General features: G+C 39.4%; 1 protein-coding gene across 1 annotated transcript in view; it reads left to right on the forward strand.

The window, feature by feature from the left end:
* LOC146005778 (protein PTHB1-like) overlaps nucleotides 1-10,555 on the forward strand; it is a 489,046-nt gene extending 478,491 nt beyond the window's left edge. The window contains exon 21 of the mRNA XM_083145203.1: nucleotides 8,814-10,555. Within this exon, the coding sequence (XP_083001329.1) occupies nucleotides 8,814-8,872 (59 nt within the window). The 3' untranslated portion in view covers nucleotides 8,873-10,555. The remainder of the gene's footprint in view (nucleotides 1-8,813) is intronic.
* The last annotated feature ends 7,266 nt before the right edge of the window (nucleotides 10,556-17,821 follow it).

Raw genomic sequence — 17,821 nt, forward strand, 5'->3', positions numbered from 1 at the left:
TGCAAGCGTCTGGAAACAGGCACTCCGACTCCTCGACCACCCACGACCAATCCTGGGGGACAGAGGGGGGCCCAGAGGTCCAGCAGAGAAGCAGGGCAGGTGTAGTAGCAGCTGGAGGTGGTAGGCAGCGTAGATGCCTCAGTTATCTGGTGTGCGCAACCTCCAAGATGGCCAACAGGAGTTGAGAGGGCCGGGGAGAGAAGCCCCAGGGCCGTTTATGCAGGTCCAGTGGGGGATAGTTGGGCTGCAGGGGGTTGTGGCGTGTCCTGCTATGCAGTGGGGTCCCCGGTAATCTCGACGGCTCCCGCAATCCCCTGCGCGCCCGCTGGGAGAGCAGACACGGCGGGCTCCACTAGTTTAGTCTCCGGAGCCGGAGTAGGCCGCAACCTGGAAAAGACACTCGGCACAAGGAAGCTTCGGGGGCACAGGGCAGGTGAGACAGCCGGGTCTGGGTGTGTGGAAAGTGATAGAGGGGGTGCCTTTTAGATGGTAAGATGCAGGAGCCTGGGCACCACACGTCCAGCTCGTAACTGCACTAGGCTATGCCCCCCTCAACCAATTATTCTTGAGTTTCGTTTCTTGCTGCTGTTTAATGCTGGCTGTTCAAGTGAATATTTTGACCTGAACATTTACTGGTTAAATGTATCTTCTTTTTTAATTGTTTCTTTTTTTTTTAATGCGTCAGTAAAGAATGCAGTGAGTTAAACTGTTAATGCACTGTTATATTTAACAAAGAGAACCCTCTACGGACTAAATATAAAATATGGTCAACAACCATGAGCAAATTAATATTTGGTACTTGCAAGTTATGTCAATAGTAGTCAGCAAATATTGAAACAACTTTTACCACTAAAGCAGGATAGGAATAGAGGTGACATTGTATATTCAGGTGTTGTTACATCTGTGTGCCATTCCCACAAAAGCAAAAGTAACTCTACAACAGTGCTCAATATTCCGAATTACGAATAGAATACTTAGCCGAGGAATCATCTGTTAGTTTCTTTTAGCCAGAGAGTTTTAGATTTCGTTAAATTACAGATACAGTTAATAATAATAATAATAATAATAATAAAAAATAATTACCTGATTTATGAAAAACGAAGGGTACAAAGGATATGAAGAATGAATTTAGTGATGTGCTGTACAGTTCCTTTATAGTTAGTATGTCAGTGTAAATTGGAATAAATAATGTTGTACACTGTATACAGTGTGATTAGGATGAAATACTTCTAAACTTATTATTAAATAATTTTCAGCTTAATTAGATATTGGTTTATTGTGTTTTTGGTCAAATCTATGTTATATGAGAGTAGACTTTACATTGGAAAAGGAGGCTCTCCCAGTGCAGGATGGAGTGCTCAGGAGTAATCTTCTGTCTTCAGCACTTCAATTGATATGATGTGGAAGAGGGGTGAATGCAGTACTCTATGTACAGGAGATATCTTCTGTCTTCTTGTGGGAAAGATAATGTGTACATCATCCATGTTTCCCTTCTTTTCTTAATTATTAGTATTTATTGATTTTGAAACCAGAATAAAGGTACACAAATCAAAAAATTCCACACAGTCGAAGAGTAAAGGGAGTAAACATATTGCAAAAACATAAAAGATGCAATGGAGGGGGGGGGGGGGGGGGGGAGGGGATGAGTCAGAACTTCATCTAGCAAAACATATGAAGAAAACTAAGGAGGTTATTCTGGTTGGTGCGGTCCGTTCAGAATTCTTTCGGAGCGGACCGCACGCCATGCTGTGCGGACATGGTACGAAGGAACGCCCACCGGTCCTCCGCATTTGGACGGACTCACACTTTAAGAACAGGGCGTGTTTACGGACGACATCCAAACCTTGCGTGTCCAGTGGACACACACATATTCTGCATGGTCTTACAGCGTCTGCACGGTCTTACCGCGTCAGAACGGACGGGAACCTGCCCGTACGCATCAAAGCGGTGTATTATCGCAAAACTCACCACTATTATCTGAACTCAGAAATCGGTCACATGACCCACTTATGCAATTAGCCAACCTCATGAAAAAGTGTTTGTTTGGAATTGGAATCAATTAAATCCTAATACAGGTTGAGTATCCCGTATCCAAAATGCTCGGGACCAGGAGAATTTTGGATAACGGATTATTCCGTATTTCGGAATATTTTAATATTTCAATGATGTATTTTGAAGTTTCTTGCATTTATGCTGTATAAACACATAAAATAAACACAAATATATTTTATTACCACATAAAATACACACAAATATATTTTATTTGTTCAAAAAACAAGGTTTCAAAACATTTGTGTACTATCTCAGATATTGAATTTGAATGCCAAGCAGTCATTTTCTTGTACATATATAGTGATAGTTACATATCATGTCCTCAATAGTGCTGTTACAAATGTCCCCAGTGAGTTTTTAGCAAAAAAAAAAAAAAAATTTCACTTTCTGGAAAGTATGGTTTTCGGAATAATTCGGATAATGGATATTCGGATACGGGATACTCAACCTGTAGATACTTAAACACATTACTACCACATCCATTACAGACATTAACCCTTACATCATGTGAAGTGATATTTATTCATTGTCACCCCTTTATCTTGGTTTTATGTATGCATATGATATCATAATTGCACGTCAAATGCAATATTCTACAATGTGTTAATTATTACTAACACATAATAAAGCAAACGTAACAACAGTTATAAACACAGTGAGTGTGTATGTTGTTGTTTGGATAATGTAAATAGATCTACAATTATCGTACATTTGTGTATTGCAAGGATGTACACACTACAATAACATACATCTATATACAGTATGTACCTTTTGCTACTGAAAATTATTATAAACAATTTACACATATACTGTTTAATGTTAAAAAACACACAGACAACTTCTAACTGTGATAAACTATTTATTTGTAACATAAATTTTGTAAAAGTAAAATATAATTTAAAAAAACTTAAAGCAGTAGATCTGTAAGATCCTGCAGGTCTGCAAGGACCAGCTGCAGATGATGTCGGAGTCTTAGGAGTGCCCCACGGACACCCTCATCTGCTTGGGTAGGCTCATCTGTGGGCATGTTAAAGGTAAAGGGTAAAATTAGTAATGATAATCATGAATACATTTAACATAGTCATACATAAATCTAAGAAATGCAAGGTGACATGTATATTTATATTAGTGATAGCAAGTTCTGTCCATTGCTTGCAGTGTAAATGTGTGTAAAAAATGCAGCCGTGCTTTCAGCATAGATTTGTGTGTTTTGTAATGGTCCATTTAAGCTGCAAGGTTTTTAATTGAAGCAATGAAAAGAGTGTAATTAATGAGTAATGAGTAGAGGAGTGGATTGTATTGTGTTCAGGTGACATTGGTTCAGGTGCGGCCGTACTAATTGGGCGATCCGAATGCCTAGCGCATGACCGAGTGGTGTCCGCAAAGAAATACTTGCTTATGGACACCGCATATTTCTTGCCTTTTGGTTAGTTTGCAGTCGGTGTTCTGTCCGAATGCACGCCTACCATAATTAGTGCACTCCCTCGTGTACGCCCATGTTTACGCCCAGTTTAGCCCACTTTGAAACTATGCCCCTGTGTACTTCCGAATGATGCCCATAATACGCCCATATCTCCCGAGTGAATGCGGTGCACATTTCTGTACGGCATTAGTAAGAACAAGTACGGAGACTGTGCGTGGCACATGCGCATAGCGTTGCCCACGCATGCGCAGAGGGCTAAAAAACGCCATCCGAAAGAATTCGGAAAATTACGCATCGACCAGAATAAGGCCCTAAATGAGGTAGGGTTCACAGAGATTTTATCCAGGCCATCTTACAGAATTATATCACTTGGCCCACTTAATTAATGGAGAAGATGCAACTTTGGAATATTGACATCCATTTCAAGCTGCCTATGCACCTTTGCTTTTATCACTTGAACAGGGCAGCAATTTCTTCAACAAAATTTAGGAACAGAAGGTAAAAGTGTTTGCTTCCAGTTTAGTGGCATTTAAAGCTATATAATGACTTAAATTGCTCTTCACTGCCTTTGTTGGACATACATAGGTGCTGTGAAGAAGAATGCACATATGCACTTTCCCAGACAGCACTAGTGAAATAAAATTACAAGGTGCCCAATTTGCTAGTTGCGATATTAACCTTGCGCACATAAATTGTATAGCCTGGACACATCTTGTTGGGTACAGTACACTTTTGGCAGACTGATTCTAAGACCAGCATAGAACCTATATAACCCTGCTATTATGCTTATTAAACTGGTAAAGAGATAAATAACTCGTGGAACTATGGACCTTATTCTGAGTCATTCGGATCACTCGTGCGTTCGCATGGGGGACTGATGTTGTGTGTCTGAGAATTTCTGAGCATGTGCAGACGCAGGGTGCGTGCATCCATGCACCAACACTGTGGGCGGGGGGTGGCGTCGGATAGTCGCACCCACGGGAATGCCCATTGTTTCAAGGGCGTTCCCATGAAAACGCAGGGCGTTCCCATGGTAATTGGCACGTAATGTGGGTACCAGGGGCCGGCAGCTGACATCACCGGATGTCAGCTGCCTGCCCACTTCCTGGTGAATGTGCACGCATATCTAAGGTTACCTGAGAGTAACCTTAAATATGCATGTACCTTCCACATCATTTGCTGGTCAGCGACCAGCAAATGATGTGGGTGTTCCCCACAGCCTGCGAATAGATGTTTATGCGAGGGGGTGGGCGTACCGGAATTCGGCGGGCGGCGGGACTTGCAAAGCTGCAAATTCGAAGCCTTTCAAATCAACCAGAATAACCCCCCTATGTACTGACAGAAGATACAGTATCCTTAAAGATAAATCATGAATATTACAAAAAATACTTGCTGTATTGTCGTTAATTTATTTATTTATTTATTAGCAGTTTCTTATATAGCGCACACAGATTCCGCAGCGCTTTACAGAGAATATTTGACCAATCACATCAGTCCCTGCCCTAGTGGAACTTACAATCTATAATCTCTACCACATGTACACCCACACACAGACATTGTAGGGTTAATTTGTTGGGAGCCAATTAACCTACCAGTATATTTTTGGACTGTGGGAGGAAACCGGAGTACCCAGAGGAAACCCGCACAAGTACGGGGAGAATATACAAACTCCGCACAGTTAGGGCCATGCTGGGTATTGAACCCTTGACCTCAGTGCTGTGAGGCAGTAATGCTAACCATTACACCATCCGTACTGCCCTTGTTTCCTTTTTCCAGGAAGGGTTATTACTGCAGCTGATTAGTTCAAAGTTGCAAAGTTTATTAGATTAGCATCATTGCTATGCCACCAGAGAAGTACAAGGAAATGAGTAAAACTACATTAAAGTATAAGTACCATCAAATTGCTTTTTCCTTTTAGTCATAGGAGGGATGTTTAGCAAGAGAGGTGTTTTATGGACTCTTGCAAACCCTAACAGTAAAGCAGTTTTATGGGATTCAATTGTACATGCTTTGCACACACTCGAAAAGTCAAAGGACTTGTAAATAATCCTACACAGAACTATGTATAAAGAGTAATGACCATGATGAGAGTCAACATCCTCCTCAAATTGTAAAACCCTTTCTCTCATGTTTACACATTGACAGCTTGTAATTTAGACATTCAAAGTCTTTGTGGACATACTAAGATATTTCACTGAGAGATTGGAGGCCAACACAGTTCTTTCATTGTATTCTCCTGATTGCTGTGGAATAGTTTGTCTAGATTTATTAGTAAAGAAATAAAGAGTAAGCTTTTTCATTTTCATCAGCCAGTCGGTTCATTTGCCATGTGATTTTCTTGAAAATAATTTTCCTTAGTGACATTTACAGTATTTCCTATATTTATATAGCTGCTATGCATGTGTCTTATAGGATAGATCTATCTATCTATTGTGCTATAGATAACTTGTATGTCCATGATAACAACCCTCCTCCCTCATGTTCTCACAACACTGCCTTTCAATTACAGCTCTCTTACTCACCTACAATCTATACCTACATCTCTTCTCACTCACTTCCCTATATCTCAGCTGTATTGTGCACCAAGATTTGTGCTGTTAACTGTGCTCTGTTTTTGTTTTTCTGTCACTGTTATGTCTAGTTCTGTATACCCTGTACTGTTATAATGTGTTCTATATGTACGGCGCTGCGTACCACTTGTGGCGCCTTATAAATAAAAATATAATAATAATAACAACATATATGGACAGGTGCTTAGCTTTGCAGTCGGTTCTCACAAACTCTCAAACATCAAACCTTTAACCCCATGTAAAGGCAATTTTCAGTTTTTGCCAGGCACAACCTTGTTATTTATTAATCTACTTAAGCAAACCTTTTCCCTCAAGACATAGGGATTCTCTTTGCAGGATATTGCAACAATTGAATGTGGCAAAAGGAGTGGATTTAAATGTGTTGAGATATTTAGCGGTATAGATATTATTGAGAGGGCTGCGACTAATTCTCAAATCTAAATTACAGTGTAAAAATAATTGGTGAAATGTAATAGGATGAGAAATTCAGAAAATGAGAGATATGGTAAGAAATCTCAAGTTTTTTTTAAAGCGTCAATCATTTACACGGCAAAACCTGTTTGATTTTTAATGTAAATGTATGTATTGTCAATGAATGCTGCTTTAAAAAAACTGGAGATTTCTTACCAAATCTCTCCCTTTCTGAATCTCTAATCCTATTACATTTCACCCAATGTGTGGGCTACTCTTATAGTTAAACTGGTGCAAAAAGGGTCATCCCCCTGGCAATGCAGTGGTAGTTTCCCAATCTTAAGGGGTGCGGACAGCCATCAGATGGTGTGTGGACAGCTGCCACAGAGATAGTTGAGCAATCATTAAAGAGTGCATGAAAGAGGGGGTGGGGGGCAGGAATGTGTCAGGACCACCCACTTTTATTGAAAGGAGGACTAATCTTCATATAGTTTTTGTGAAAGCAAACCATAGTTCATCGATGATCCTGTTCCACCAAGTTTAGGAACCCTAAAGTAAGGGTTGGGGCTCTTCAGTGATTTCCCCCTGTAGGCCTGTGGGCTAATCCGAATTTGGCTACTGTACATGCAAAAGCTGCTAGTATTTACACTGTATGCAAAAATAAAATGCACTGTTTTTGCCCCTACTGGATTTAAAAATGATTTGTTTGCAATTTAAAGTTACTTTCTTTTTTTCATATTCTCATAACTCAGAATTAACCCCTATACCCATATAGTATTGTAATTTTTATTAAACTAAATCAAATATTGTTCAGTACAAAACATTATTAGACGTACTGGACTCACACATATGGTGAGAAAAATCTAAAGATATAGGCATTAACAAAGATCAAACAGTTACTTCCATACTGGAGAAGAATATGAGAGTTCAGTAGCTTTCTTTATGAGTATCAGGGCAGTATCTCAGCCTATGAAGCTAGCTACTGTGCTAATGATAAGGGACTAGGTGTACCAAACTTTAAAAAAATTGATAAAGTGGAGAGTGAAAAGATATATTGCAAAAAAAGTCATGTTAAAAATCACTGTTAGGAGCTGACTGGCTATTCGTTTATCACTATTTGAAGCTTGGTGCATCTGACCCAAGGTGAGAACACATGCACATTGAGACATTTTATACATCACCACAGTCCTTGTTTTCTCACAGCAAAGGACAAAAATATCCTCCTAAACTGCTTCAGTATCCACAGAGAACACCATTCATATCAGATTATTACGTTAGCGAATCAGAGGTAACATTATATTATGAAACTCCAAAAGAAAGTAATTTGTCACTGTTAGCTGTAGTTCTTGTCCACAGATTAGCCATGGCGGACTGTGTCAGATATGTATTCCAAAGAAAACACTATGCAATATCACATAACATTCTTGAATTGTATTTCTTTGTAGCTTGACAGAGTGTATCAGCCAATCCAGTGTATTTATTTAAAATATCAAGCTAAAAAGTAGCTCTCAGTCATGATAAAATGAGATCTGGCTGCTGCCATGTGTGTGCAATTGCAGTCAATACTTTGTGAGCGAACATCAAAAAGTAATTAGTGAGTCAGAAAGAACGCAGTCAATTGAAAGCCTGGAATTCAAAACAAATTGATGACGCAAATGAGAACTCTCTAAGTAAATTTAAAAAACGGTGTACCTGTAAATCATTGGTCCTAGGAACCCCAAGCAGTTCGTGTTTTCCAGATCTCCTTATATAATCACAAGTTCAATAATTAGCTACACATTTGGCTCTTTTAAAATGTGTCAGTGAGTAATAAACACACCCGTGTACCTGTTAGGTGATCTTTAAAAGTGAACTATTTCGGGACCTGACTTTAGTTTGAGAACCTATATGTAGAGATTCGCTCTGTTGGAATGATGTTATGGGTACTGTTATAATGAAACCCCAATAAGTCACACAATGCACATTTCCCTACAGTTTGGTCAACATAGGAACTGTTAAATTACTCATTCTTTTCTATACAAGTGATTACATGTTTAAGTCTCTGGTATATTCACTGTATTAGGCCCTTATTCAAAGGTACTGTGAAATGTCAGCACAATACATAAATGGGGAGTTCAATTAGAGGCAAAAGTCCAAAAGATACCATTGGAATGCTTGGGTATTAACAGCCATCAACAAAAGGACCACAATAATATATTTGGGCAATGCATATAATAATAATAATAATAATAATAATAATAATAATAATTATTATTATTATCATTAATATTGTTATTATTTATTTTGAATGTAATCGAACCTCAGAACTGCATTGTGGCATTATCTTGTGTTTTAACATTGTACAATGACATCTATAGGAGAAAAAGGGGAGATGCAAGACGAGAATGCAGAGGTTGATGCCCAGAACCTTCACTGACGATACCTCTGTGGACTTGGAGATTGCCGATACCAACAAAATGCTTTACTTTGCCAGATTCGTATCATCGGCAGAATACAGGGACCTGTATGTCATACTATTGATGTAATACAATATACTAAATCTGTTACTGTTTTTAGGTCATGTTGCCCACAGTTAGCAATTTACCTTTCAGCATACAGTTAATTTACATTTATTTGTTAATGCATTTTATAGTTTTAAAATGTTGCTTCTGCTTTTTCCCCAGTTCTTATTTACAACTTGACTATAGATTTCAGAACACAGAATATTTCCATTCAGTTTTGTAATGCAGTAAGTGAAATAATTCTGCAATTGTGTCATAAGCCAGCTTTACAACATTTAAATTGTCAATAGCATAAGGAATACCGATTTAGGGGGTTATTCTAGTCCATTCTTTCTGACAAAATCCTTCTTAGATGGACAAAACCATGTGCACTGCGGGTGGGGCAGATGTAACTTGTGCAGAGAGAATTAGATTTGGGTGGGGTTTTTCTTCAAAGTGAGATCTATATTGAAGTGTAAAATCATGCAGTCAGTATTTTCCCTGCACAGAAACAAAATAACTCACCCAAATCTAATTCTCTCTGCACATGTTACATCTGCCCCCCTGCAGTGCACATGGTTTTGTCCATCTAAGAAGGAATTTGCCAGAAAGAATGAACTAGAATAAACCCCTTAGAGCCATGTACCATATTGTAAAAACTGTTCTAGAATTTTTTTCTATGAGAAAACATTGAATTTTTTTTTTAGTAATGTGAAATTTAGAAAATCTTTATTAGTTTTTATTAATAGGATGCAAGTGGACATTCTTAGTGAATTTAGAGCTATAATAAATGTATACATGATACTTTTTTGCTGAAACATTCATTAAGATTATTGCTTAAGATAGTTTCTTAAACATAATTTTATTGAAGTTCTGTTGCTGCTTCTGTAAAGTGCACCTAGGCCTAAATAGAGTGGAGACAGCCATTTTGTTGGCTAAGGCATTTGAATTTATAAGATTGCATCATATAATTTTCTGCCAATAATATCACAAAAGCAGTAATAGGGAATTGAAAGATGAACTACAAATGTCAGTAAAATGTGTTTTTTTTATATTCTCCATAGAACTGCAAGTCATTTTATATAATAAAAGGCTAATGCTTCTCCTAACCTTTATGGGGGGAATGTAAGTGTTTTGCGTACTGGCGGCCACTAGATTCCGACAAAGCAAGTCAAGTGTTGATGCATTAGTTATGTTACTGTGTCATTTTGACAAACTGGTACTAGTCAATTTAATAAATAAGCAATTGATCCTTAATAGAAAGCTTTTAAGAAATTTGGTGGAATTTAATTACATTTATTTGTTTCCTTTTATTTATTTAGTCCAACAATACTACTAACTCTGGTTGCATGTTTTATACAATGTACAATAATAAGTACAAATTATTCTACACCCTTGTACAACCGTGGTGAACTGCTACTGTATGCTACCATTTACCTGCTCGTGTACCTGGATTGCATAGATAACACCACAAGATGGAGGTTATGTCCAAATTGAGTAGGCAATGGTGATTAACGTGTGCTAACTGTCTGTAATCTACAGTATAATGCAAATATGATTTTTTTTATTTATAATATCTTATTTAATTTAGATGGCAAAAATAAACATTTGTTACTTTATACGGGTTTTCAGTGCTGTGTCTCAATTATATAATTTATTATGATATGTATTTTATAATTACTTTTGTTTACTGATATAATTGGTAAGCATACAGTTGGTTATCTTGTTGCATCTCATGCAGGATTTTTGCACAAATGCAATAGGTGATTCAATTCTTATTTTCACATAATACAATTTGAAAGTTCAGCAAAACGAACAAACAAAATGATATACATTTGTATTTGGATAAAATTGTTTGATTGACATATGAGTATCCAGAGGGCTGTAGCATTCAAAAACAAAATAAGTCTAGCATGCCCAGGGTGGATATTGTGGAGCCCCATTAGGACAGTTTCTGATTGCATTTTTGACAAGTTCTAATAGATATCTGGCTACTTGTTCACTCCTCCTTTTTGTTCCATCAAGCAATTTGGGTCAGGATGTCCAAATCAATGCTATTGTGAATGATTAAAATAAAGGTGCATACACACGGTGAGATTTGTGGCTATGTACAATTTTGACTGTGCAATCAGAAACTGTTCTAATTTGGCTCCACATGATCCACCCCTGGCATGCTAGACGTATTTTGTTTTTCAGTGCTACAGCTCAATGGATACTCATATGTCAATCAAACAATTTTATCCAATTACAAATGTGTATAATTTTTTTTGGTTCATTTTTCTGAAGTACTTTCATATTGTATTATGTAAAAATAGGAAATGAATCACCAATTGCATTTGTGCCAAAACCATGCATGGGATGCAACAAGACAGCATATATATATGTGTGTGTGTGTGTGTGTGTGTGTGTGTGTGTGTGTGTGTGTGTGTGTGCTAAAAGAATAAGAAAGAAACGCACCAAATGAGCCAGATATAAAGCAACACTTTTGGGGTAAAAGAATATATGCTTGCCAGCCAAATGGATAGCAGTAACAACCCGGCCAACACGTGCAGGGAACAGCCGCCACTACGATGTAGTCAGAGGACCTCAGAATAGGACGCTCCACTGCTATCATGGACGCCAGATGGAATGGGACGTCACTACGTCGGACCCAAATCAAGCCACGACCAACGAGTTTCATCACAGGAACGGACTTCGTCAGGGGGTGTGGTTATCTCAGGTAAGAATCAGGTATTTATACCCTTATTCCTTTTCAGGTGTCATCATTTACAATCAGCAGCTACAGGCTTACTAACATAATGAATATCATTTTGGCGCATATATTCACTAAAATAACTGCACAACAATATACAATAAAATACATACATATACATAAAAAATAAGAGTTAAAAATCTATATAGAAAAAATGTACATTCTTTAGTTTACAGGTTTCCAGCCGAAATTAACCACATATGCAAGCCGTCTGTCAGCTGCTATACTTTAAAGACATATGACGTCTGAATATATATACAGCACAGCCGTGCTTATCATAAACTGTATATAAAAAGCTTGTAGTACCAAATCAACAATAATAACATAAGAAAAGTACATTACAGTATTTAGAATTTATAAGAAGGCCGGAACGACGCACATATGAGTTAAGGAGAATATCGACCTCAACCTGCAAAAAATACAATAACCATTATTAGTTAGTTTATTAAAAAAGATATTCATCAAACACTCTACAACAAGAGAAATAGGAGAACCTTAATATATAATCAGAGAATCATGGTACATTTATATCCAAAAGAGCAAGGAGATATATTGAAACATATAAAAAATCAGGCTATGAACATCCGTACTACAAAGTCGGCACAAGATCAACCACCCCCTAATGGCCAAAGGAACAGAGCTACGCTCACACAATTGCTCCCCTAGCCCAGAGGTGATGACCCATACGTGTCGACTATTGTAGAAAAGGAGTGATGTCACAACCCTCATTTAAACCTCAGGGGGATAATGTTCCCAAAGTATAAATCCAGAAGGTTTCTCTTCAGTTTATTTAAAATATCTCCACCAAAGTCACATATTCGATAGCTTTAAAAGATAAGTGATCTACTGTACATTAGACTCACAACAGTGCACCCTTCCATGCATTTATGGCTAAGCTTAATGTTAACACATACAATCTAAAGGTGAGCGTAGCTCTGTTCCTTTGGCCATTAGGGGGTGGTTGACCTTGTGCCGACATTGTAGTACAGATGTTCAAAGCCTGATTTTTAATATATGTTTCAATATATTTCCTTGCTCTTTTGGATATAAATGTACCATGATTCTCTGATTATATTTATGTATTAAGGTTCTCCTATTTCTCTTGTTGTAGAGTGTTTGTTGTAGACTCTTTTTTAATAAACTTACTAATAATGTTTATTGTATTTTTTGCAGGTTGAGGTCGATATTCTCCTTAACTCATATGTGCGTCGTTCCGGCCTTCTTATAAATTCTAAATACTGTTATGTACTTTTCTTATGTTATTGCTGTGCTGTATATATTCAGACGTCATATCTCTTTAAAGTATAGCAGTTGACAGACGGCTTGCATATGTGGTGAATGTCGGCTGGAAACCTGTGAATTAAAGAATGTACATTTTTTTCTTTATAGATTTTTTGCTCTTATTTTTTGTATATCGATGTATGTATTTTATTGTATATTGTTGTGCAGTTATTTTAGTGAATATATGCGCCAAAAAGGTATTCATGATGTTACTAAGCCGGTAGCTGCTGATTGTAAATGATGACACCTGAAAAGGAATATGGGTATAAATACCTGATACTTACCTGAGATAACCACACCCACTGACGAAGTCCGTTCCTGTGACAAAACGCGTTGGACATAGCTTGAGTTTGGTCCGACGTAGTGAGGTCCCATTCCACCTGTGTTCCAACCGGCGATCCATCTGGCATCTGTGATAGCGGTGCAGCGTCCTATTCTGAGGTCCTCTGACTACATCGTAGTGGCGGCTGTTCCCTGCACGTGTTGACCGGGTTGTTACTGTTATCCATTTGGCTGGCAAGCATATATTCTTTTACCCCAATGTATGTGAGCTTTATTACATAGTAAAAGTGTTGCTTTATATCTGGCTCATTTAGGCCCTTATTCTAGTTCAATCTTAGAGGCAAATTCCTTCTTAGCTGGACAAAACCATGTGCACTACAGGGGGGGGGGGGGGGGGGGGGGGGCAGATGTAAGATGTGCAGAGAGATTTAGCTTTGGGTAAGTTATTTTGTTTCTGTGCAGGGAAAATACTGACTGCTTTATTTTTAAACTGCAATATAGATCTCACTTTGAAGAAAAATCCCACCCAAATCTAATTCTCTCTGCACATGTTACATCTGCCCCACCTGCAGTGCACATAGTTTTGTCCAGCTAAGAAGGAATTTGCCTCTAAGAGTGAACTAGAATAAGGCCCCTGATGCGTTTGTTTATTATTCTTTTTGCAAGTATCGTGTTTGGGATCAGTGGCGTGATCCTTGAAAGAGACTGCACACATTGAGGAATATTGTGGACATTATCATCCTACACTAAGGACTTTGCGCTGGGTATACTGTAATATATATATATATATATATATATATATATATATATATATATATATATATATATACACAGATGTGCTCACGTACATCTTTTTTTTTTTAATTCAGTAATTTTTATTGAAGGTTTTGACAATAAAAAAGAAAAAAAAAACAGACGTGGTACACATGGCAATACATTCATATGGGTTAGAATTACGCTGTCGTTAGATAACTTCATACAAAGGAGCAAATATATACCAACAGTGTACAATGCAGCATGGGTAGCATTATGTCACGGTGTATTACATTCAGGTTGAAGATAAAACCAGTACCCGAAGGTGCCGTTCGGGAAGGCAGTCTCAAAAAGGATGCAGCATAATGACAGAGTACCATGTAGCATAGTTGGCGTATAACGACCGTTCCGTAACCAGTTGTAGTTAGAAGGAAATTGAAACTTGCAAGCCCCAACATATAAAAAAAGAGGATTTTGAGCGTCTGGTTACTAACGTCCTATATCACTAACCTACCCTACCCTCTATTTGTCTAAATCCACCCAAAACAACCCATCCCTTAACCCCAAAATAAACCTTCCCTTTAACCCCCCCACCCTGTACTGCCCACCCCCAACTAAGGCGTACTTGGATCCCTTAACAGTTCCCAAACTATCTAGGACTAACACAAAAAGGAGTAAATTAGCAGCCACTAGCTATGTTTAGCTAGCCTAGCTTAGACAGAACTAATTTACCCCTACCTCCCATTCCGCCCACCCCCTAGTTCTATGCTACACAATCTATCTGATTCCCCCCCCATATCCCCCCCCCCTACCATCTATCCCCCCCCCCCCACCCAGCCCATATAAAGGATATTATTCAAATGTGCTAACAGGGGCAGTGGCACAGCACATACAATATAGGCGAGGGTCCCGTTACATCCATTACTGGGCAGTATAGCAGAGTAAATAGCAATCATATAGTAAGATACATATGTCTGGTAATCTAGTATAGTGAAGAACATTTGAGCATCGGGTGAGCAAAACAACAGCCATGATAGACCCATCCCCCCATCAATGACAAAATGCGAGGGTAAAGGAGTACCACAGCTAAAGTATGACAAAGTTCACTTAGTAGGATAAGACAAAAGGAGATGTACTTCAAGCTGAAATCGTCAAAAGGCATATAATAGGACATATTCCAAAATAGAGCAAGTTAAATTGTTAGTCTGGCCAAAGCGCATAGGTGAAATTTACGCCAGGTAAACATTGACCCACAGCAGGCTCACTGGCAAATGGGTGACATGCGGGGGAATATACAACATCAGGACAGGAACAAGGACAGGGTCCTTGTGTCAAGCAGTAGGAGACTGCATGCTTGGAGTGTGGCAATCTTGTAGCCAAGTCCACAGAGTAGGTCGTTGCAAGATGATTCACAGGGATAACACTGGCGGTAAAACAGGATCTTAGTATAAAGTCCATATTGCAGTTAACCCCAGTTTGGTGCATAGTATGATCCGTTGCATCTGGATAGAATCCTTCTATGTAATGACATACAGTTACACATTTGTAGGTGATCTTTAGTGTAGCCAAATTCACATGGCAGGCAGGTTCAGGGTATGATGATCTGCCTGACACCTGGGGAGTGGAATAGCAACCCCATCCCCATTACCAGCAGCCACAGAGGTTTTAGGAGATGTGTGAAGGGGAAGGGTAATGGCCTGCATATCAAACCTGGCTAGCAACCTTTCCGCAGAGTCATGGATAGCCTGCAGGATCGTCTGCAGTGAAATAGCCATAGCCACTTAAAGATTGGCACAGCAGAGGGTACAGATCGCTGTTCAGGATGACGGTGGCTAGCACACCGCCAATTAGGAGGTTAGGATGGCCGCCCAAGCTCCAGGCAGGGAATCCAAGGCGACCCGGGAGCAGCGAGGGGCCCAGGGTACCTCGTGATGTTCAATTAGCCGCAGCACGGCAAACAGGCGCCGCTCCCCACGATTAAACCACCAGACACAGTGGTAGTCCACAGTTAGGCAGGATAACTTTTTCTCACCAGTCCGTTCAGCAGTCACCCCCGTCGCCGCACCTGACCGGCAAGGAGAGAGGAGTCAGGAGGAGGCAAGATGGCGCCCGGGATCCTGAAGAGCAACAGGCCCAGCGTGGCGGATCGGAGTCCAGAGGATTTACAGGGTATCAGCAGATACTACAGAGGACACAGAAGGGGCTCTGGAGGATATGCGGGTAGAAGGTGAGCCCCTGCGATCCGCGGAACAGGATCAGTAAACAGGATTTTTGCGGAGCTCACCCCAAACACGTCCTCTCATGGATCCAGCCAAGCCACGCCCACCACATACATTTTGGTTTTACTGCACCATGTATGGCACAATATGGCATACCTTGGACTCTGCAAAAGTCACGCTTTGTGATTTTTCAAAAAATTTGCTTCTCTAATCTATTACTTTATACAAGTTCTACTCCTTCAGAAATTTTTTAGACTCTATCTATTTGCTACATTTGGAAAAACAGCTAAGCCGTGTTTTACATGTTGTGACAAATTGAGAAAAAAAGCCAAGATGTATGTGGACACATCGGTATATATATATATATATATATATATATATATATATATATATATAAACAGTATTACCCGGCACGGCCTCCTATTCAGCAGCTGCGTGGGTGCCCGCATCAAAGAGTCATATAGAATGCAGTGTGGGGTGCGGCACTCCAAGGTACACAATTCAAGCTGGTATCAGCATTTTATTAGCACATCAGCAACGTTTCAACGCCACTACAGCGTCGTCATCAGGCTATATACAACAAGAATATAAAAGACACATACCTTTATAGTAGCACCCGGTGGAAGACACGCCAGCCGGAGGCCGTCCCGACGCCATCTCCGTGGCGCACATCTATGACGTCAGCAGCAACCTCCGTCCTAGCGTGAAGAGAGATAGGTGTGTTCCCGTCACCAAGGGAACGTACATACACAAAACAACAACAGACAGCACATACATGTAGACGGAAAAGATACTTATAACACTAAGAGAATAAGTCAATAGGATAGGAACAGTGTAAGGGCAATAACGGATGAGAGCAGGATGAAAAACATATCACAAGCAAATAAGAGATTTATATCAGGACTGAAATCCCAGAATGTTCGTTCAGTCCATACGGGGATACAGTGCCGAGTTTAATGATCCATTTTGCTTCGCATTGAAGTAAAGCCGCTCCTCTGTCTCCTCCACGCTTAGATGGTGGGATGTGGTCAATCATCCTGTATTTGATTGAAGTGATTCTGTGTTTGTGGCTGGCAAAATGCCGTGCCACAGGTTGTTCACTGGCACCTGTAGCAAGTGCCTTCTTAATGGATGACCGATGTGCTGCCATCCTTTCCTTAAAGCTACGTTCTGTTTTGCCTATATAAGACAGTCCGCACGGGCATATTATTTGATATACCGTGTACTGGGTATTACACGATAGTGTATGCCGGATATATAACGATTTGCCTGTTAATGGATGTTTAAATTCGGGGCCAGGGATGAGATATTGACAAGTCACGCATGAGCAGCGCACACAGCCTAATTGCCTGCTTTTGCTGATGTTCTTAAATGGTGCGGCATCGGATTTTACTAGAGAGTCTCTCAGATTCCTGGAGCGTTTATAGCTCATCAGTAATTGTGAATTTTTAATTCCAATATCTGGATCTGATTGAACAATCGGCCAGTGTGTGCGAGTAATTTTATTAACGTTCGGGCTCATGTGGGTATATGTAGTGACCCAAGGTATAATCTCGGTGTTAGATGCAGGACGGTCTTTAGCTTTAAGTAAATCAGTT

Source organism: Crinia signifera, chromosome 5 (assembly GCF_055691185.1).
Source record: "Crinia signifera chromosome 5, ASM5569118v1, whole genome shotgun sequence".
Taxonomy (NCBI): domain Eukaryota; kingdom Metazoa; phylum Chordata; class Amphibia; order Anura; family Myobatrachidae; genus Crinia; species Crinia signifera.